The following is a 22342-nucleotide window of genomic DNA, read 5'->3' on the forward strand; positions in this document are numbered from 1 at the left end:
CACATTTAGCAAACGTTTATTAGCTTTTTAGACAGTTTTCATTTTATCCTAATGATACAACATACAGTAGGAACGTGATAAGAATTGTATTAATTTTTTATCATATAATATAAAAAAAAGTAAACGATTAAAAAAAAAGTCCAAATATCTAAAGACTGCTTGCTGCATATGAAGCGAAAAAAATAGAAATAAACATGACTCTCAAAACACAGCTATCCACAATCTTCGATTAGGGCACTGCCACCGTGCGCTATGCCATACGTCAACCAGAAGGAGTGGCCTAATGTACAAATAGTATAAAATATAAGAAATGCAGTTTGCTGTTGTACAAAATGTAAAACACATGCATACTGAGGTCTTGAGCACAGAGACCTCCTGTCTTTCTACAGCCATGACATTTGTGTGGATAATGTGCATAGTATGAAGAGGTTTAAAAAGTCAACCTAATGACCCGTAGGCTTTCAGAGTCATCCTTCAGGGACATCCCTCAACGTGACCCCAAGATGGTCTTTTAACCTGCCTGCATTACCGAGCTGAAGCTTTACAGATGCGTAGAGGTCCCGATCCAAGCAACCTCCTACAATAACATTTCAAAAATTAGATTAGTGATCTGAGCACATGTGCTCTTATCACAAAACTTTGCATAAGAATGGGCACCCTGGATGAGCCCGACTTGTTAAATAGATCAACACAGCAGAAAAAAAAAGACTGCTAAAATTGTTTTTGCTGTTATTTCCAACAGAGCAGATGCATTTGTTGGCCTCTCGTCCTCCACTTTGCTACCCCTCCCCCTCATCCCTTTTGCTTCATAAACCATCAGAGTAATCATCCACTTTCTCTTCTGCTCTTCTTCATCCTCCACGCCGACTGATATTTTCTGGATTGATTCATGCTGTGATGCTGCATTCTAACCCTCAGGTCTGAAGGTGTGTTCTTGATCTACCCACAATCTCCCAGAAGTGTTGCTCCAGGCTCAGGTGCTAAAAAGCCTCCACACAAATGGGCTTTGATCACTCATGCTCACAATGCACTGAAACACACAAACACACTTTGGAAGAATTACCTCTCATGGTCGTTCAACATCCAACAAAGATGCATACACACACACGCATAAGCCATTCTTTGTAACAAAGAGAAAAGAGTACAAGAAAAAGTCTAAAAATGTCCTAAAGTGTTGAGCTTATGTTGTAGCACCTCCTGGAGTTTTTTGAAAACTAGCTAATAAAATTGTTATTGTGCCTTTAATTTTCCAGGGATTAGATTCATTTCAGGAAAGAAAATAACCTCAAACTCTTGAGTCTTGTACACCCACACTTTAACAAACAAGGCACTTATTATTATCCTTTTTTGAAGCAGAATCAGTTTCACTGTGCTTTATGGAAGGAACTGAACTTTGTGTATCATCAATATGTATACCGTAATTTCCGGACTATAAACCGCGACTTTTTTCCAAAATTTTGAACCCTGCGGCTTATAGTCAGGTGCGGCTTATATACGATTTTTTTCGTGATTTTTGTGATGACTTGATCACTTTTATACACTCGCAAAAAGGCTGTGGACAACTGTTGTGCGGTATCTTGAAGAACAAAACAACAATAAAAATACTATTTTGAAACACTACTATGGCTGCTGCTTATTCTGGCTGTGTTGCTTGTGACTATTATGAGCTTTAGTAGGAATGCACGCTAGGTGACCTGCGCCAAAGGGCTCTAAACCCTTTTTCATACTCTGCCAGATTACACAAAGCAGTGGCGCTGTTTGGACCATCTGCATTGTATTAAAACCCAATCAATCAACATTTAAATTCAATTCTTCTGACATTTTGCTCACCAAAAACAAGTTGTAATGAATGTGAACTTTTAATACATTTTATTCAGAAGGTTACTTTGAACCCTGAGGCTTAAATGGCGGCGCGGCGTATTTATGGATTCTTACGGCTTTCTGTGTACTGTCTTTCTTTGTAAAAAAACTCATGTGCACATGCGGCTTATAGTCCGGTGCGGCTTATGTAAGAAAAAAAAACTAAAATATCCCTGAATTTTAGCTGGTGCGGCTTATAGTCTGGTGCGGTTTATAGTCCGGAAATTACGGTATATTGCTATGATAGTATTATTATAGATCAACATGTGTGCATAAACGTAGATTGGCCCACAGTCACACAGCTGAACTTTCTTCACATTACTAAGATTTGAGTCTATTATGCGTCCTCCATACCGCTTCTCAGTTTTTGGGCGGTAGGTGAGGTATACCCTGAACTGGTTGCCAGCCAATCGCAGGGCACACAGAGACAAATAACCATTTGCGCTCATAATCACACCTATGGACAATTTGGAGTGGTAAATCGGCCCACCATGCATGTTTTTGGACCGTGGAAGGAAACCTGCACGGGGGGAACATGCAAACTCCACACAGGAAGGCCAGAGCCAGAATCAAACTCTGCCCCTGAGGCAACATACTAGCCAGTGCACCACCACGCCGCAAATTACTATGCATGCACATATTGCAAGTGTGTGAATGTGCTGCATTTAGGTACAAGTCAAAACCCCCATGCACACGTGCATGCACGCACATACACACACAAAAAGAGAGAAAAGCCCATCAACAGCCACTAAGAATTTTCTCTTCCTTTCAACAGCTCGTAGTTACCATGGGAACCTATAAAAAAAAAGCATTTTGAGATGGGAGGGAGAGGTGAGTGAGAGACACAGACAGAGAGAGAGATGGAGAGAGAGCGAGAGAGAGAGCGAGACAGAGAGAGAGAGAGAGAGAGAGAGAGAGAGAGAGAGAAAGAGGGAAAGAGGGGGACGAGAGAGAGTATGAGAGAAAGATGGAAATAGAGCGAGAGGGGGAGCGAGCAAGAAAGCAAGACAGGACGAGAGAGAGGGAGAGAAAAAGAGAAAGAGAGCGACAATATAGCATGAGAGAGAGAGAGGGAAAGTGAGACAGAGCGAGAGAGACAGATTAAATCAGACAGATGAGACGGTAAAAGGCAGTGCAAGAGAGAGGGTTGGTGAGAAGTCATTACATGTGGAGGGAAAGGAAAAAGGGGCTGAGCATGGGGACGAAAGGTGAAACGAGAGGAGACGGAGGGAGTGTAAGTGGAGCTGTATTATTTAAGGGGGTCTCAACCTGTCTAATGAGCTTGGTCTAAGAGCCCCCAGGAGTTGGCCCGAGACACAGACACAGAAAGGGGGGGAAAAAAGTGCTCAAACGATGTGGTAAGAAAAGTCAATGTGGAGAAGAATGGAGACGAGGGAAATGGAGGGAATTAGTAAGCCGAATTGTGTTGACTGAATTGTTTTACCAAAGGAGGAAGTAGCACCTTAATCAAAGACCTTGTTGTGGAAACAGAAAGGGGAAAACAACTTTAATCGAAACTTACATCTAGACAATATGATGAGATCCAAAAACAGATGTGCGGGAAACTTTGCATTCATTCAATGAAATAATAGTTTTGATGCATATATTCTAAATGAATTATTTTTTAAGAAATATGCTTCATCGATCACTTTATAAATATAAATAATTGATTCAGATAAAGCTTGATTGATATACTAGCAGTTCTAAAAGACCCAACGGAGTGGCATAGGAAGGGGTCAGATGATGCAATGTGGAAAGGCTATGATCCATCCATCCATCCATCCATCCATCCATCCATCCATCCATCCATCCATCCATCCATCCATCCATCCATCCATCCATCCATCCATCTTCTTCCGCTTATCCGGGGTTGGGTCGCGGGGGCAGCAGCTTTAGGAGGGACTCCCAGACTTTCCTCTCCCCAGCCAATTCATCCAGCTCATTCCGGGGATCCCACGGCGTTCCCAGGCCAGCTGAGAGACATATTCTCTCCAGCGCGTCCTGGGTCGTCCCTGGGGTCTCCTACCGGTGGGACATGCCCGGAACACCTCCCCAGGGAGGCGTCCAGGAGGCATCCTGATAAGATGCCCGAGCCACCTCATCTGGCTCCTCTCAACATGGAGGTGTAGCGACTCTACTCCGAGTCTCTCCCGGATGACCGAGCTTCTCACCCTATCTCTAAGGGAGAGCCCGGACATCCTACAGAGAAAACTCATTTTGGCCGCTTGTATCCGGGATCTCGTTCTTTCGGTCACAACCCATAGCTCGTGACCATAGGTGAGGGTAGGAGCGTAAATCGTAAATTGAGAGCTTTGCCTTTTGGTTCAGCTCTCTCTTCACCACAACGGACCGGTACAGGGTCCGCATTACTGCCGACGCTGCACCGATCCGCCTGTCGCGCTCCATCCTCCCCTCACTCGTGAACAAGACTCCAAGATACTTGAACTCCTCCACTTGGGGCAGGATCTCATCCCCGATCCGGAGAGGGCATTCCACCCTTTTCCGATCGAGGACCATGGACTCGGATTTGGAGGTGCTGACCCTCATCCCGACCGCTTCACAATCGGCTGCGAACCGTTCCAGCGAAAGCTGGAGATCACGGCCTGAAGAAGCCAACAGCACCACGTCATCTGCAAAAAGCAGAGACGCGATGCTGAGGTCCCCAAACTGGACCCCCTCAACGCCTCGGCTGCACCTATAAATTCTGTCCATAAAAATTATGAACAGAATCTGTGACAAAGGGCAGCCTTGGCGGAGTCCAACCCTCACTGGGAACGAATCCGACTTCCTGCCGGAAATGCGGACCGGACTCTGGCATCGGTGATATAAGGACCGAACCGCCCTTATCAGTTGGCTCGGCACCCCGTACTCCCGAAGCACCCTCCACAGAACCTCCCGAGGGACACGGTCGAACGCCTTCTCCAAGTCCACATGTTTTTGTGGACTGGTTGGGCGAACTCCCATGCACCCTCGAGGATCCTGCCGAGGGTGTAGAGCTGGTCCACTGTTCCACGGCCAGGACGAAAGCCACACTGCTCCTCCTGAATCTGAGGTTCGACGTCCCGACGGACCGTCCTCTCCAGCACCCCTGAATAGACCTTACCGGGGAGGCTGAGGAGTGTGATTCCCCTGTAATTGGAACACACCCTCCGGTCCGGTCCCCCTTCTTAAAGAGGGGAACCACCACCCCAGTCTGCCAAAAAGAAAGGCTATGATATGAATGCAATATCACTACTCACCTTCTGTTCATATGCCACTCAAATAACCTCACTAAATGAAACATTTATCGAGCTAAATGCAAAACTGTTGCTGGAAACCATGTGAGGTGCGCAAAAAGACATGTTAACAGCATCGTCGTTCTTGTAAAATATCTTTGCTGTATGCTTGCCGTACAAATGACGGTAGATAGCAAAGGCGATGCTTTCATCTTGATAAAAGGTCACCAGGTGGGACATCCAATAAATCCACTTTACTGTAGTTATTTGATGCTGTTGTGAAATACTACAGTCCTTCCACCCAGACGTGATAACAACCAATGGTGAGGGAGATTTAATTAAACATATCTTATTGTGTTCATTTTAAAATAATTTCTTAATTCTTCAGCTGGGTTGTTTGGCAGAGCTAATATGACAAAAGCAAATAATTACTTGAGTAGGTGTTCAATAAAAAAAAAAAAGTTAATTACTAACTTGTGATTAATTTCTGATTTCTTGAAACAGTCGTGACACATTTCTTTCTTACAAAGCAAAATAGATCCCACAGGCAAAAAAAATACTTGTAGGTGGAAACAAAAGTAGGTGGTTACAGGCCACCTGCATTGATTTGTGGACATGGGTCAGATTACTGTCTTTTATAAATCTGAGTCCTCTGTATATTTAAATGCTCAAACAGAGACATGGGCTATATATGACAAATACACTGCAAATGGCCATTTGGCAGGTGTCACTTGCTAGGCTCTGTCAGCCATTAATCAAATAGACAGTTTGGACAGTTTGGCCTTCCAATCCCTGACAGAATCTGGCTCAGATGTCCACATAAGGACACACACACATGCAAGCACACACACACACGCACAGACACACACACGCACACGCACACACACACAAGCATGAAGTCAAACCAACCACTGCATTGATTGTTCATAGGCTAACTGCCATGAGAGCTAACTTCAAAATTAAAAAAAGAGTAATACTCTAAACGAATATCAATGTCTTATTAGGCTTTTATTTGTAAATTGCCCCATGGAAGCAATCACTGTGGCGGCTCCACACTACTTATGTGGCCCCCTTGATTATGACCTACCCTAAGGAGTTAATTGGCAGTGTGTGTTTGTGTGCATGTTAAAGGACGCCTAGTTATTCTTGAAAAGCACTTGATGCTTTTGACGTCAGGGCTCTTAATTTCCCCTCATAGAAAACTCCAAGTACGCCTTTATGGACCTTGCTTTGTGCACTGAGAGCAGAAATAGGTCTTGCACAAACTCTTCACACAGAGTTGCACAGAATTGTCCAAAATATCTGATGATTAGATCACTTTAGTAACTAACACTGGCAGTATAACAAGATTCCTTGATTAACAATTTCTGTTTATAAACTATAAGTGGCATGACACTTTGTCTGGTTCCTATGTGTGTGACAAATTATGCAACCACTCAGTCTGTCCTACCTTTACATGACGGTAGAGCCTTGTCCCACACCGGCTTCCCATCATGGCCCATCACGCAGGTTATTGTTTCTCCTCCCACTGTTGTGTAGCCATGGTGACAATTATAGGACACCTGAGATCCCAGTTTATAGTCATAGCCGGTCCTACTAGCATTCATGATGTTACCAGGATCAAAACAGGCCTCCCTTGGTTTTTCTGAAAGAATAAAAAAAAGAGAGTAGGGGGCTTTTAGAAACTCGTAATATTTCCACAGATCCGTACAGCACTTCCATGTTCATATTTCTGGCACTGCACTTCCTAAATAAAATGTATACTTCAACACATATCCCCAAAACATTTTTGTTACACATTGCTCCGAAATACAATCTGAAGAAATTGTATGTTGACGGAACACAAAGCAGTGGAATAGTCGTGCCTGTACTGACAAATAAGGAATACTGGCAGGGGAAGGTCATGAAAATGAGGATGCAGGTAATCAGGAACGCGTCACAGTTTATGAGCACACCAGGAGAGTGTCTGTTTTTCTTTTTCATTCTTTCTGGATTGAGACCAGCAGACACCAACCATTGTTGCGCAACGGCAGGGCTAACTTTACTTACTTTACTGCTCACTGCTGAAGTAAACTAAATGAATAAGAATGAAATTAAAATCAATAAAAAACAATTGCCACCGCCATTCATCACTTTTCTTTCTAATACCTTGTAATATCAGAACATTACTTAATTACAAATATGTCAGATGCTTTAAGACTTTAACTCAAGCAATTTTACTTCTACTAGTTCTTTTCTGTTAAGATACTTTCCCTCGGGTTTTGCTTTCAGGTACTATATACAAGTTTGATCACATGACCGATTTTTTATTTCGTCAAACGCACAACAGACTGGCAAGGCGTAACTGAAGAACTGCATGGATGACTGCGATGCTTCTTTCTCCCACCCATTTCATTTAAGAGTCCTTGTAAAATGCATGAAGAGCAACTATAAAACACTGACAAAAAATACTCGCCATCAATGAATGCAAGCCCTGATTTATATTAGAACTGTTCAGGACAGACCATTTATTAATCCAAAGTATGTTTGAATAACTATGATGATAACAATAATTATATTTGGAAACTTATTTCACTTTACATTTAACAGCATGTGTTTATTACAAAACAAAAAAGAATAGTTCTCATTTTTCTATGCATTACTGGTAGGGATGAAGGTGAAACTGTCTCCTAACTTTCTGTAAGAACTAGACTACATATCTTGAACAAAATGAAAAACAACAATAACAGCAATTCCTTGATGGAAAATGTTTTACCCTTCTTTGGATCGACTTAGTGGCTGCTGTCAAGTGAACACTATGAAGTCTCCACTCTATTTGTTGATCTGATTGGATGTGACAGACAAAAGGAGACCCTTTACGACATTCCCTCTCATGCATTTCTGTTTTCATGGAAGAAGAAGGGGCTAATGAGGGTAAGATAAGAAGCAACATTGATGGAGTACAAACAGGAACTCAAAAACTGAGTTCTAAATGACAATGCTGGTCCAGGTTGTTTGCTTTCTTGTGATTACCCAGCAAAGTTTGGTAGAAAAAAAGCAAAGAGAGAGAGAGAGAGAGCGATGAGGAAGGAGTGGTAGAAGCAAATGAAACAGGGAGATGATTAAGGTTGCATTTTAATTAGAGTGATGGCAGATGAAAGGTAGTGAATTAATGACGAAAAGTACAGAGGTGTGAGGTGGCCTGGCAAGGCAGACAACAGAGGGGGAGATAATCGTTTTTAATTACAGATAAATGGAGTGAGATAGATAAAAAAATGAAGAAGGATTTTTATATAACTTGACAGAGAAGATCTAGTCTGCAGTCCAATGATGAAGTAATAATCAGCCTCACTTTGACAATAGCTCTTAAATCACCACCAGTCAAGCAGCTTCTGTAAAACCAAGATGAGTCACAATCTGTGGAGGTAAACAACTCATGGGCTGACACGGAACATCAAGCACTTTCTGCTGGGAAAAAAAGCCTCATGATGTGAGGCTGAAATGAATATAGTTGGCAGCTTTAAATATTAGCCAGTCTGCAGATACAACACCTCTGTGTTGATGTTTTAATATTGATGCCAAGTAAAAAAAAAAAAAAAAACAAAACGGAGTATCGTCGGGCTAATGTAGAAGATCAAATGCACACATTTGGGTGGTGGGATGTACCTTGGATTTTTTTCTCACAGTTTAACGACAAAGAATTGATACATGTAATGGTGATCTGGTTTGGGATGAACGTTTGGATATAGTACTATTGATTAAAATCCTTACAAGTGCTTGAAAAAAGTCAGCCCTTTGAATGGATTGATTCTGTTTCCATAATTAAACATGGGGGAAATAATGCCATGACAGAAGGGAAAAAAATTAAATGGCCTCAACGGATTGTCTCAGAGTTCTGATGGCCCACTGCACAATTTGCTTTTACCTGCACTTTTACACTTATTAATTCATCTGTACATACCAGTCTTGGTTAAAAAATGTTCGGACCATCATAAAACAAAGACAGAAATGTGAAGATAAAATTTTACCTCTGAACTCAATGGCGAAGCCAGACATGCCCAGTGAGGCGTCCGATCGGAACGCCAGGAAGAGACTGTTACCACTGCTCTCGATGCGCTCTGGGGCCTGGTTGCCTTGGAGACTCGCCAAGAGAGGCCCATTAGAGTCTTCGCCCTCATAAATGTGCAGGAAGTCATAACTGGGCTCCATGTTAAAACTGATAGAAACAAAACAAAGATCGATTGCATCAAAACGGGCTGCAGACCATTCTCGAGGAATAAATGCCATTCACAAATTCACATTTGAATAGCTAGCGACCTCTCACGGGAATTAATTTGAATATACAGATATTCATTCTTCATCCAAACCACTTATCCTCATGAGGGTCACGGGTGTGGAAGCAGTCTTTGAGCAGTACACCCCATGTCTACCAATTGTATAATTATTTTACTATCCTTTTTATATGCCACAGGTACGGGGGTTGTTTTGTGTGGTGACATCCTGCCCACTTCCCACAAGTGGTACGCATGTTGCAAGTGTGCACCTGCTGCTCAACAGAAGAGCCTCTTCTGTTGCCAGCTTTGAGTGGTCACAACCTATCCTTTAACAACAAAACTTCATCACCTTGCAAATGCGGCCATAACACTTTGAAGCTCTTTCTACCAACAAGTAGCCTTTTGGCCTTTATAGAGAGATCTTTCAACAACGAAGATCACCTCATTTCATTTATTAGCAAAATCTTTGTCAACCTTTACCTCTCTATCGGGTAAAAAATCTCTTTCCAAACATCAGTAATGTACATTTCATGTCACCAGAAATGGCCATTGAGTTACTTACATTGTATATATTGCCATACATTCGTTATTCCTTTTGATAGAATATCTCTGAAAACGATCCACCGCTTTTCATCCCAATTAGCAACAGTATAATAAACTTTTAGCCAAAATCAGGTAAGGCGTTTTGGCAATTTTTTTTTTTTTTCCCGGTAAGTGAATGAAAAAATCTGTGCAAGTTAGCTGAAAAGAAAAATCGAACACAAAAGTGTGCATTTGAGTAAAGTTATGCATGATCCTTTATCCCAAGTTGGCAGTTGCTCTGCATAAAATGTTTCTGTGATACCACTAGCGCTCAATTCACTAATGTTTGTATAAAGTGTAAAAATAATGCACACACACGCATATCAAATTGTTCACCCTGACAGCAATTATGTTAGTCTTAGCGTCCAGCTGCCAGTTAAACACACGACAATCCTTCTGATTTCTATTAAAGTCCACGTTTATCCTTGTTTTAATTCTCCACCTGTCTAGTTAAGATGGAAGTCGTGTGTTGGTGTATTCGTGTGACACCTGTGAGCGCAAAGGAGGATCAGAAGGATGTTAAAGTAAATCCCAATGTCAACTCTTCATTTTTTTATGCCGCATCTCCCAAGATTACATCTACTGAGTTGTTAGCAGAATTATACAAAATTAAGATTTTAAGTCAAGTTATTCAGATAAGTGAGAATAATAATAGATGAGTTAATAATAACAAAATGTAGGTTAATAGCAGGTATATAATTTGGTGATCCTCTAATTAGTCACAGTGTTCTTGGTAAAATATTTACAATTTCTTCTACAGTCTTGCACACTTTCTGATAGCATTATCTATTATGGGATAATACCGCCTATAATCAGCCAATGTGCTCATTTGTAAGGTTAACATACTAAGCTCCTTGAATGCTAAGGCCTGTATTTATATCTGATTTAGCAAGAGCTTAACACCACATAAGCTCCTCTGCACTGACAAAGCATGAAAGTGATCCTTGCAAATACATTTTTCTGTAGAGCTACATTCTAAGTATAAATGTCATGAAATGACAATGCAGACAGGGCTCTAACATTCACTAGAGATCAATTATAATCTCGGTATTGGACTCAAGTCTTAAAGGGCAACGTAATCATTATATATGCTAATTTAATTAGCAGAAAGAAGATTTGTAGAGTATGTACTCTTACGACACCATCAAGTCAAAGTACCATAATCAGTTGGAACATTTCTTTCTTTTATTTTATAATGAATGGAAATGTTATAAATAATATTCCCCATGATTGCATGATTGTGGATCGTGCTGAGACTCATTTGGCTTGGCGAGCAGAATTGTGTTAGTGGCCCAGAGTTGAGCAGTTTTTGTTCACTTTGCTTTAAACTTGTGTGGCATTTTGGAATGCCCACCCATTCCCTCTATTGCTTGGAATTAAATAAAACATACAGAGTTAATCAACATTTTATGATGGTGACAGTTTAAGACTGGAACTAATTAATGATCACCCTTATATTATTTGGATGGTTGCCTTTGGAAATTGCATGAACTTTGGAAACACAGTAATGTAGTGTACAGTCAAAATGGTGTAATAGACAGATAATGATTATAATAAAAATGTATACTTAGAATACCTGTGCTGTGAATCATTATTATGAACATGATATGATTCATATGAAATATACTAGAATTTTCTGGGCTTAAAATCTGGTTTATGAGTGCCCTATATGCCTACTGCATACAACACTTTATATTGTTTGGCTATGATCTTATTTGATATGGAAAATGATGCCTAGTAACCATTAAAGGGTGATTATTCTCACATTGCTTGTCCCAATTGGAGTACTTTATTTTATTGAGAGAGCAAATTACATATTATTTGAAGTCATTTCATTTCATTTCATTCATTCAGTCATCTTCTGAACCAGTTATTCTCAGGAGAGTCATTTGATCAAAAACAGCTTTCATTACAAGCGAAAATACAGACACTGCCCTGTATACTGGTTTATTAACAAAAGAGCAAAAACAATTAGGGCACCACTTATGATAAAAAACAAACATATACAATACTTTTTTTATTGTCTAATTGCTTTATGAAGTACCTAATTTGTGCCTCTTGGTCATATAAGAAGCAAACAAAAATATTTGGCAAACTAAGAAGTAGAATTTTTAATGTGCCCCATTAGCTTCACGTTAAGTTCAGTAACTCACTAAAAGATGCATGATATTTTTTTGTTATTTCATCCTCAATTGCTTGAAATCAGGTTCAAACATAATGGTGTCCTAAATACATTTTGAAAAAAATACATGTGAACGTATTCGTTAGAAATTAAAACATGTTTTGCCAGGGCTCAGACAGCCATTTGGACAAGACAATTTTATGCAATTATTCTCTTTCATCCAAAACAAGGACAGGAGAGACCTTTGTGTTCATTCTGTTGCACAGTACAAATACTTTTCTTTTCAGCACGGCCAACACACTCAATGGCATTTTGATAGATTTTTATAACACTTGAAAATTATGTATTTCATTTACACAACAAAAGCCATCTGCAGTCATGATGCTTCTTCCAGACAGATTGTTGAGATCTTATAACTCAAATTAAGTGCTGCATATTGGCATTTAGTGGGCCCATTAAATCTTTAGGCATGACTGCTTATTTTTAACAAACATTGGTTGATCAGACCTTATTATTATTATGATGCTGCTGCAGCTAAACAAGTCATTGCAGAGATCCCTGCCTGAACGAAACCAAAAATCTGAGCCAAAAGGATGTGCGATGCTATTTAGATCTAAATATTTCATGATTAAAAACACCTTAAAAGTACCAGTGGAGGTGTTTCCGCAGACACAGAATTCCACTTGCAGGCCGAGATCTTTCATGACAGTTACACTTTTATTAAAAGCCACGGCGGTCACGAATATTCTGGGCCAGTACCTTTTGAAGATGAGAGCGATGACAAAGTCTGGGTTGACTCGGATTCGCCAATCACACTCTTTCCCGGCAGGGTAAGGCTGGGGGTAGTTAGGAGACAGGATCACTCCAGAAGGACCGCTGACATTACCACCACAGGTTGCTAGGGAAAAAACCCAAAAATAGAGCGATGATGATCACCCATCATTAAATCTTCTGGAAGGAGTATCACCCCTTGACAGAGCATCCGTGACCCCCCCAGCCAGCCAAATGTAGGCAGAGGAGAAGCGGGTCAGCTACTGATGAGAGGTGTGGCAAAGGTTAGAGATGAGAGAGAATAACACCTACTGGACCACTAATATTGCCTTCACAAATTGCTAGAGTAAAAGAGCAAGCACGAGAGGGAGAGCGATAGGGCTGGAATTCGGAAACAGATTAAGGTTGGGGGTACTAAGCAGTAAAATCACTCCTGGTGGTCTTGCTATTCTTCAACAGGAGTAATATTCTGCACCAAGAAGGCAGGTGGGTGTGCACACATTAGCAACGATGCAGCGGAAGGTAAATAAAGGCCTTAATTGTTGAGTAGATTACTCACACAAAGACGTACACTTGTCTAAATAACCCGTACAATGCAACTCCTGGGAGATGCATAATATTTAGAAACACGGAGAAGACAGAAGGGGATTTAAGTCATAGGAAAAGGTGGCAGTGGCAGACCAAAATCCGTGTTTCCATGGCTGAGTTGTGGGTTTGCAGACCAACCGGCCACAATCAATTTTGATGCCTTTGAATGTTGATGAATTTGGGAAAGCAGAAAGAAGGAACGCAACTATGAACTCGGAAGTTGCAGTACTAGTTGGGGGAAACTTATAAGGCATTAACGGGGATGACAAATTGAAAGTTAGTTGAATCCTGTGTAGGGATGGAAGCATCTAGAAGAAATGGCTGTGGATTTTCGAACAGGCTGTTAAATAGAATTCTAGAGGGTGAGAAGATGGCTGGGGAAGGGAGGAAATGTGTACGGGTGCCAATATTTAAGAATGGGGTGATGTGCAGAGTTGGGGGATCTATAGAGGAATAAAGTTGATGAGCCGCACGATGAAACGATGGGAAAGAGAACTAGAGAATGGACTCAGGGAAAAAACTTTGTAGTGAGCCTAGGATAAGTATCACAAATGCATTGTTTGACTTGAGGGTGTTGATGGAAAAGTAGTGTGAAGGTCAGAAGGAGCAGCAATATGTCTTTGTATTCTGAGAGAAAGCCTATGAAAGGCTACCCAGGAAGGATTTGTGGTACTGCATGAGGAAGTCAGGATCGGTAAGAAATGTATTAGGGTAGCATAATAGTGGTGACGTGTGCTATAGGTGTGACAGAGGAGTCCAAGGTGGAAGTAGGCTTGCATCAGGCATCAACTCTAAGCCCCTTCAGTAATGGACAGGCTTAAACCGGAATCCCTATGGACCATGATGTTTGTAGATGACATTGTGATCTGCAGTGAAAGGAGGGAGCAGGTGGAGGAACATTTACAAAGGCATTTGCTAGAAAAGATGAGAAATTAAGATTACCCCAACACTGAATATACATATGTTCATCATTGGGAGGTAAGTGGGGCTCCAGGGAGAAGCGTTATTGAGGATGGAGAACTTGAAATAGTTAGGGTCAACAGTTCAGAGCAATGGTGAGTGTGGCTAGAAGGTGAAGAAATGGATACAAGCAGGTTGGAGCGGGTGTAATAAAGTGTCATGTTATGTGATAGAAGCGACTCTGGAAGGATGAAGGGGAGCATTTATTAGACAAAGTTGAGGCCAGCCATGATGCTTTACGGCTTTGTGTATTAAAGAGCCAACATGAAGCAGAGTTAAAGGTGGCGAGGATGAAGATGTTTAGATTCTCTTTAGGAGTGATTAGGTTGGATTATATTAGAAATGAGCTAATCAGAAACATTGACATTAGTTCCCTTTACTGTTACTAACAGGATATTGTAACCTGACATTCTTCCACCACACTTGCAAAACTTTGCCCGGAGTGAAATATAAGCTGGGTGGCACATTGTGATAACTTCTGAAACGTACAGCAATCATCAGTATTGTTTCGATGAGAAGCAGCAATACAAAACAGCTTATGCGGCTGCTGGAGGAGTTTTCAAAGAGGCATAATTTGTGCTGAAGTATTCATCCGCCTTACAAGCACTCTGTCATCCAATAATTACTCAAGCTACAAGCCAACTCGGGATTCCGTCTGACTCAGACAATTACGGAACAGTCACGATGATGTGTCTTCAAGGTGACATGAAAGCTAACAGTCAGTTTGTGTCAGGAGGTGAAGGAAAGGGTGGTAAAGAATATTCGAATCCAGAGATCTACAGAGGGTGGCATAATCACCCGTCCTATTAATTAGAAGCAAACATATGATGCAGCAGTGTAAACTTATGTAGGTGTCTTGCGAGACTTGACAGTGGTGTAAAAGTCAAATATTTGTGTTTGACATTCTTTTTAATAAGGGAAACAATTTATTTAAAACTGCGATCAAAGTGCCAGGACACATGGCCGGTGAAAAATGATTCAACGTGCAGCAGAGGCTGCACATAAACTACCTAATTGTGTGAGAAAATGAAAAATTTATCTTCCCACAGCCTCTCAGCTTCAACAGCCCGTATTTCAGTAAACAAACATCACCTTGGACACTTGAGCATAAAACTGGATGAGATCTATAAAAGAGAGCATCTGTAACAAATCTGCAGGGTTGTGTGGTGGAGCTGCTGATGAGTTATTTCTAGTGAGTGTCGGACCTCCTGACTGGAATCAACCCTCAGACGGCAAGAACATGAGCATATTTTGTCAGTCTGGATACCTGTTGTCAAACGACTTCATATGGATATGAAAAATAACGAAATAAATAAATAATATATATATATATATATATATATATATATATATATATATATATATATATATATATATATATATATATATATATAAAATCATGGATGGGCATATGTGAAATAAGGCCGTGATTAGCAAGGTAATGCACACCTACCAACACATGTTGGTGGATCTGGCTGCCAGTAGAATCTGTTATCCATGCGGACACATGTGATGGTGTCAGGTCCTTGGAGTTGATAGCCAGGGTCACACTGGAACGTCATACTGTCACCGGGCTCCTTACTGTCTCCGTATCGAGAGCCATTTACCGGGATGCCAGGGTCATTACAGGTTGTCGCTGTTGTGGCTTGACAAAGTGAGACAAAGCAAACACAACAATATTATGTATGTCTGAGAACAAAAAACACAATTTAGAGACACACAATAGTCCATTACGAGCTGAGTCCAAAAAGGCCGAACTGTCAACAACAGAAAGGCCGCATATTGTGTATAGACTATCATCTGCCATGTCAGTGTTTTGTGGCAATATAAACCCTGTTTAGAATTCGCTGCGAGCTGCAGAGCCATTCCAAACTGCGACAAGTGATTATGCCCTTTTTTGGGTGGTGGATATGGGAGGGGGGGTCATCTACATTTCTACAAATTAACATTCTAGCAGTGTTGTCAAAAATCCAACATGTTGGCGCTCTGAATCACAGTGCCATGTTTTATTTTGCTTTAAAACCTATTTTTCTCTACTTTTGAGGTTCTGCAAAGGAAGCAGTACTTTTGACAGTTACCAGATGTGTGTAAGGTTGAAGAGATCCATCAATGTGGGGAAATAATAATAATCTGCTGCAGATAATGCAGGAGGCTAATGCATACTTTCAGTGTTCCTTAACTAAAAATGCACCACACCACAAAAAAAAACGGACGGAATATCAGTATTTTGAAATAAAGTATATAATAAACACTTTACATGAACAACAAAATTGCGGCCTTTGTCAGTTCTTTTCTTAAAACGTGTTCAGATTGAGACAACTATTTTTTAAGTAAATGCACAGAGGGAATACATTAACATGAACCATGAATTTAAAAATAATTGTTTGTAGATAATATAATAAAATCTCATCTTAATAGTATCGTTCTAAAATACAATGTGCTCATTTATAACTAGAGAATTCCATCAAGATAGCACTTCTGACATTAACAGGGAAGATTTAATTATGCAATTATTATTCAGTATGTTATTAAATATCACCTTTACCTAATGATAAATGAACATAGGGGAATAAAATGAATTAACATACTAATGGAACAAATAACCATTCTTTGATTAGCATGTTGGTGTCAATATTTACTTTCAAAATGAGGAGGATTTAAAAACCAAATGTGCCTGAGAGAAGGATAGACGCACGTGGAGCTGCATATAAATATTAACCGGAAATAACAGTTACTTGAAATATATTCTAATGTACAGATTTTTGGCCGACATTGCTGCTGCACACTCATCATCAGCCCTTATACACGTGCAGAAAAAAACTTGACGATCCAAAGATCCAATCAATTCAAAGATCAAAATAGTTATATTACAAGGAGAAATGATCATAATGTTTATACCATTTGAGAAATATTAAATTCATAATCCCCAGACATGGACCAGGATATCAGAGCAAACCCAAAAATGATTTTATGGTTCGGTGAAAACGTATCTGTGCACGGCCACAATTTTGTCTGGGTGCTATGTAATGTATTATACAGATCGGTCTGATAATATTGTATCGAACCAGACCACCTGAACACTAGTTTACTACACTTTACTTCAATTCCAGAGACTGCACTGCTGGGAGCACTGCAGCTTATCGACTGAGCTTTGCAGCAGCATCCCGGCACCGTCAGTGCCAAAGCAGCCATTCAATTCTTCACATATCCTAGCTAGGCATGTCATTGCTATCACACATTTGAAAAAAAGCTATGATTTGAACATTTTGACAGCCTGTCACCACAACATCCCCCGTGGGTTGGCACATGCTAACATGGTGGACGATGAGAATATGGAGCGATCAAGAAATGAAAAATATTGCCGCAGCCATTTCACCACGTTTTACTTAAGCTGTCTTTATTTTGTCCCTCACGAAGAAATAAAGCACGCAGAAAAATCCCTCAACCAGCTCTACAAACAATCTCATTCTAAATGTTTTGAGTCGAGAGTTCGCCTGAGGACAGGTGGAGACATAGCAAGGCCTAAATTTATGATGCAATTATTTAACATTAATAAAAAAAGACGAGCAAACTTACTGGAAAACTGAATGGAGAATCCTTGCTTGCTGATAAAGTAGTCGGAATCAAATTGAAGTGTGAGTATGTTGAAGGTTGAATGGATATCTTCAGGCAAGGCTGGACCGGACCATTCTTTTAAAAGGATGCCTCCATCCGATGATCCAGACGGCCCATCCCAAACTCTCAGGATGTCATGGCCAATCTCAGTGTCAAAGACAATGAAATGGAGGCTGACGGAGAAATAAAGGAATCATTTTAAGACAAATAAAAACATAACGGAATGTTTTGCTGAATTTCTGTTCATTTAGGATCTGTTGCAGCAGCTATTCTAAAAGAGAAAAATATCCATGGAAGTTACTACGTACATAATGTATTCAATAATCACAGTGGTTAACTTATTCTCACATTTATGATTCGTAAGACTTTACCTGATAGTCTTGCCAGTATCCGCTTCTATAGTCCAGGTACAGTGGAGATTGTTGTCGTACGGGGCAGGGTATCCTGGAGACAGAATCCGTCCAGACACTGCTCCAGTTATGTGACCTCCACACTCCGCTGCAAGGACACAAGACAGTGACATTGTCAAACACTGTTTTCATCATTTACTGTACGATGTATAGCTCATATGCTCTTTGGCTCTCAGTTTGTTGTATAAAAGAAAACCGTCAGAAAAAAAACCCACAAAATTTTATTTGGTAACAAAATTAGCAGGTGCAATCTCATTTGAATACCTCAAGATGTTTGAAATGTTGTGAACAAATATTATCCTGTATAATGACAATAAACCTTTCAAAGCTTTCATACTTTTAACGTTGCTTTTAATTATTGTGTCTATCCGATGACTAGTTGCAAAAATGGTAGTGGTCTGATTTTAAAAGCCATATTCAGCTGCTTAACTCAATAAGATGCTTCTTCTCTAATTGTCATTAAATTAGCAAGACGTATGAAGGTTGAAATAAATAAATGCTATGGACATGCTTGACTTTAACCTTGAAATGCCAAAGCTTCTGCTTTACACGTTCAAGGTTGGTGAATGACTTGCTTGGAATATGTGCTTGCTAAGTATCCATAAATAAATAAATTAATGCTCAAACGCCAAGCGACAACCGGAATTTGTTTGTGTGTTTTTCCTGGTACTGAGTTGTCCAAGGTAATAGAAAGAAAAGGACCGAATGTTATTAGAAGAGCCACTGCAGCAGATCTCCTGTGATTAGAAAAAAGCTTAATGTCTCTAAATTTTAAGTCACATTCAAGAGTTAACCGATTTCCAAAAGGAGAATGGTGAAGACAACTTCTCTTTGACTCAGTTTGGGAAAGATGGGTCTGGGCAAAACCGCCTCATCTACATGATAGTAAAAGCAAACATTTTATTGAGCCAGACAGACAGGGAGTGAGGCAACCGTAAAGGCAAAGTGATAAATGGCCCAAAAGGGTAACAAAGGAGGCGGATGCAAAGGTATTTAGCCCAGGGGCTTGCCAGCAAGTATTCTCCTGGCTGCAGGCTTACCTGAAATAAGACGACAACAAAGCAGCTGCAAATTAATGTTGGACTGTGAAGAAACACAGGGACATTGCACACCGGCAAAAACACACGTATTAGGTCCACAAGTGTACATTTTTCTATTCCTTGTCATTGCCATTAGCAACCAAATTGTGTCCTGCCCCTGAGAGCTCAAATGTGGAAGCTGGTTTGAGACTGACAATGTTTGGCTCGGCATTTGGGAGTTCGAAATTAAAATGTTCAGAGAGCCCACACGGTCCCTACAATGTAAGAATTCTTACAGGCTCTCGTTTGTTGAATATGCAAAGTCACAATTTAAAGTCAAGTAAAACGGAATATTTTACAAGCTTACTTTATCAAGTTGGACTAAAGGGGATGCTCTATTTCTCAATGGGCTTCTAGATACCAATCAAATCATGTTTGACCTGGGGGATGAAGTGATCTGCTCAGAAATAACACTTCCAGCAGACAACAAAATGTTCTAGTTTAGAGATTTTGAGGCTGTGAGTTCTACTGCCAATGGCATAAGCAACACTGAAGTTTTTAACTTTTACACATCTTGGACAATGTAAGATGTGAATTAAACGTATGATATTTAGTATCTGAATGATCGGAGATCAATCCTGTGTCAGCACTTTTGGATCCACCGGTTAAGATCACATGACTAGTAATGATGGGGCCCTGGGAGCACGGTGCGTAGGAGGCATGTTGAAAATAGATTTTTGCAGTCTCAAGGGGTAAAGGAAAAAAAAAAAGAAGCGCTTTGTGTCTCGGCTTCATCAAAGCTGGTGGGCGCACTGGTGTCCGACTCGGTTACTTCCGCATTGTGTTCCAATGCTTGCACTGCTTCAGGCCTAAACATCTGGCAAGAAATGATGGACAACATGCGTGAAGTGTGTCCCCGCTTCCTTCCAACAACTGGAACTCGGCAAGGCAAGCTTGGTGAGGCGGGCGTTCCAAGTTTTGAATGCCAAGCGCTCTTGCGGTGAAGGTAGTGTCTAAGTGTTAGGCATCACTCCAGCAGTCAGGGAGGTTTGTGTCGGAGCTAGAACATGTAGGATTTACATGGGTATACATCAGGATGAAAAAAAGTGGTAGTCCATACATGAGAATGGATAGTGGGCACATGCGGTCAAAGGACAGAATAATATCAGACGCGTGCCACTGACTTGGGTCAGTGCCTGATATTTGGTCTTGGCCACACTGGGCAGCATTCTACATAAAAGCAGCAGCCCTGCGGCCACTTGACAGCAGAACAAATACCAATTCACTGTGACAGTGCTTGGATGCTTTGGTACCCTTTAGTAGTAAAAGTCTCTTTTGGCTCATGGTTGCCTTGGGCTTGAAAGGACAGAAGTTTGCTTTCCAGGCGCAACACTACAGCTACTCCAAATGACGATTATTTAGAGTTACTCATTGACTCACATGGGAAAGATGGCGACAATGATCCGGTGTTGGGAAAGTTCATTTTTTGTGCAAACTGGTTCAATGTTCAGTTCACATTTAGAACTAAAGTAGTTATAATTATTAAAAATACTATAATTATAAAATTTGAACTAAGTACACAATTGCAAAAATTAGCTAGATCATAGATTTTTAATACTGATTTCTTTGATGGCATACAAACCTATACAGGACGGAAGTGATTTGTCCCAGACGCGTCTGTCCCCACTTAGACAGGTCAGTGTACTGCTTCCATGGAGACTGTAGCCAGGGTTGCAGGAGTAAAGGACAAATGTGTTGGCAAAATGTCCATCATCCTGGATCTTGAACCCATAGCTAGGGACACCGGGTTCTTCACACCGTACCAGGTCAAAACCTAGAATACAACAATATTAAGAAAATTGGTTAAACGACAAACTGTCGTTTTTTCAAGAACGACGACAACGTGTACTTTGAGAGGAATTGCTCATCTGTATTAAGTCTATTTGTCACACTCACTTTGACCAACTGCTTTCCCCCCATTGATGATTTGACTTTTTAGGGGGGGGGGGGGGGGGGGTCATCCAGCAGTATCAAAACGCAGTATCTCTCAAACTCTTTGAAAACATGGCTGTGTTTTAAGAATTAACATATTTTTTGCTAGCTTGTGACTGCTACTCCTGCACTTTGGGTTCATCTATCAGCAGAAATTGCTTAGACATCTGACAGTGAGACTCTTCGCCTGTCAGAAGTGGAAGAAATTGCTATTTTGCTGAGTGTGAAATACTATTCTCAAGGGATTTGTAGTACATGCCATGATTTCTTTCCCCCCTAACAGTCAGAGGAATTAACTTGACCAAGCAAGTTCAGCGAGTAACTAATCCTCTACTTCCTAATGTTTGGGAGAGTACAAATTAGTTTCAAATAAATAATTGTCATAAAATGTGAGCTTTGTTATGAAATGTGAGTTGATCTTCATCAAATTTACAACAAATAGACAAATGTATGTTTGATTTTAAATAGTGGTTGATCCTTTAGCAACAATTACATTTTAATCAAATATTTCCCGTAGTCATATAGCAGCCCTCCACAAGGGTCAAGAGGAGCTTTGGATTTCAAAACTGTTCCAGTTCAGCAATATTCTTCCGATGTCTAGTTTGAATTGCTCTCCTGAGGAGATACCACCACAGCTGCTCAACTTGTGGGAGTCAGGATCATGACTCAGCAACTTTAGAAGGTTTTTTTTTTTTTTTTTTATTCAGTTTAAGCCATTCTACTTTAGTCTGCTGGATCATTGTATAGTTGCATTACATTTTCTTCTGTTGAGCATTTGGCAGATAGTTCTGCAAAGTATCTTGACAAAATTATGTTTCCTTTACTAATAGCAATGAATCCAGCCCTGAGGCAACCCTGCGGTGCCAAACAATGACACCCCTCTACCATACTTAAAAATTGGAATGACATGTTGATGGTGGTGTGTGGTTTTTTTTTCTCCCCTCACATTGTTAAT

General features: G+C 40.5%; 1 protein-coding gene across 3 annotated transcripts in view; it reads right to left on the minus strand.

Moving 5' to 3' along the window:
- The window catches only part of csmd1a (CUB and Sushi multiple domains 1a), a 286478-nt gene that overhangs the window by 53765 nt on the left and 210371 nt on the right, over positions 1-22342 (minus strand). For all 3 annotated transcript variants that reach the window (XM_049718437.2, XM_049718434.2, XM_049718435.1), the window contains 7 exons: positions 21038-21229; positions 18338-18464; positions 17928-18139; positions 15805-15996; positions 12792-12930; positions 9083-9270; positions 6526-6720 (listed from right to left, as the gene is read on the minus strand). In XM_049718437.2, the coding sequence (XP_049574394.1) occupies positions 6526-6720; positions 9083-9270; positions 12792-12930; positions 15805-15996; positions 17928-18139; positions 18338-18464; positions 21038-21229 (1245 nt within the window). The remainder of the gene's footprint in view (positions 1-6525; positions 6721-9082; positions 9271-12791; positions 12931-15804; positions 15997-17927; positions 18140-18337; positions 18465-21037; positions 21230-22342) is intronic.

This window comes from Syngnathus scovelli, chromosome 4 (assembly GCF_024217435.2).
Source record: "Syngnathus scovelli strain Florida chromosome 4, RoL_Ssco_1.2, whole genome shotgun sequence".
NCBI lineage: Eukaryota > Metazoa > Chordata > Actinopteri > Syngnathiformes > Syngnathidae > Syngnathus > Syngnathus scovelli.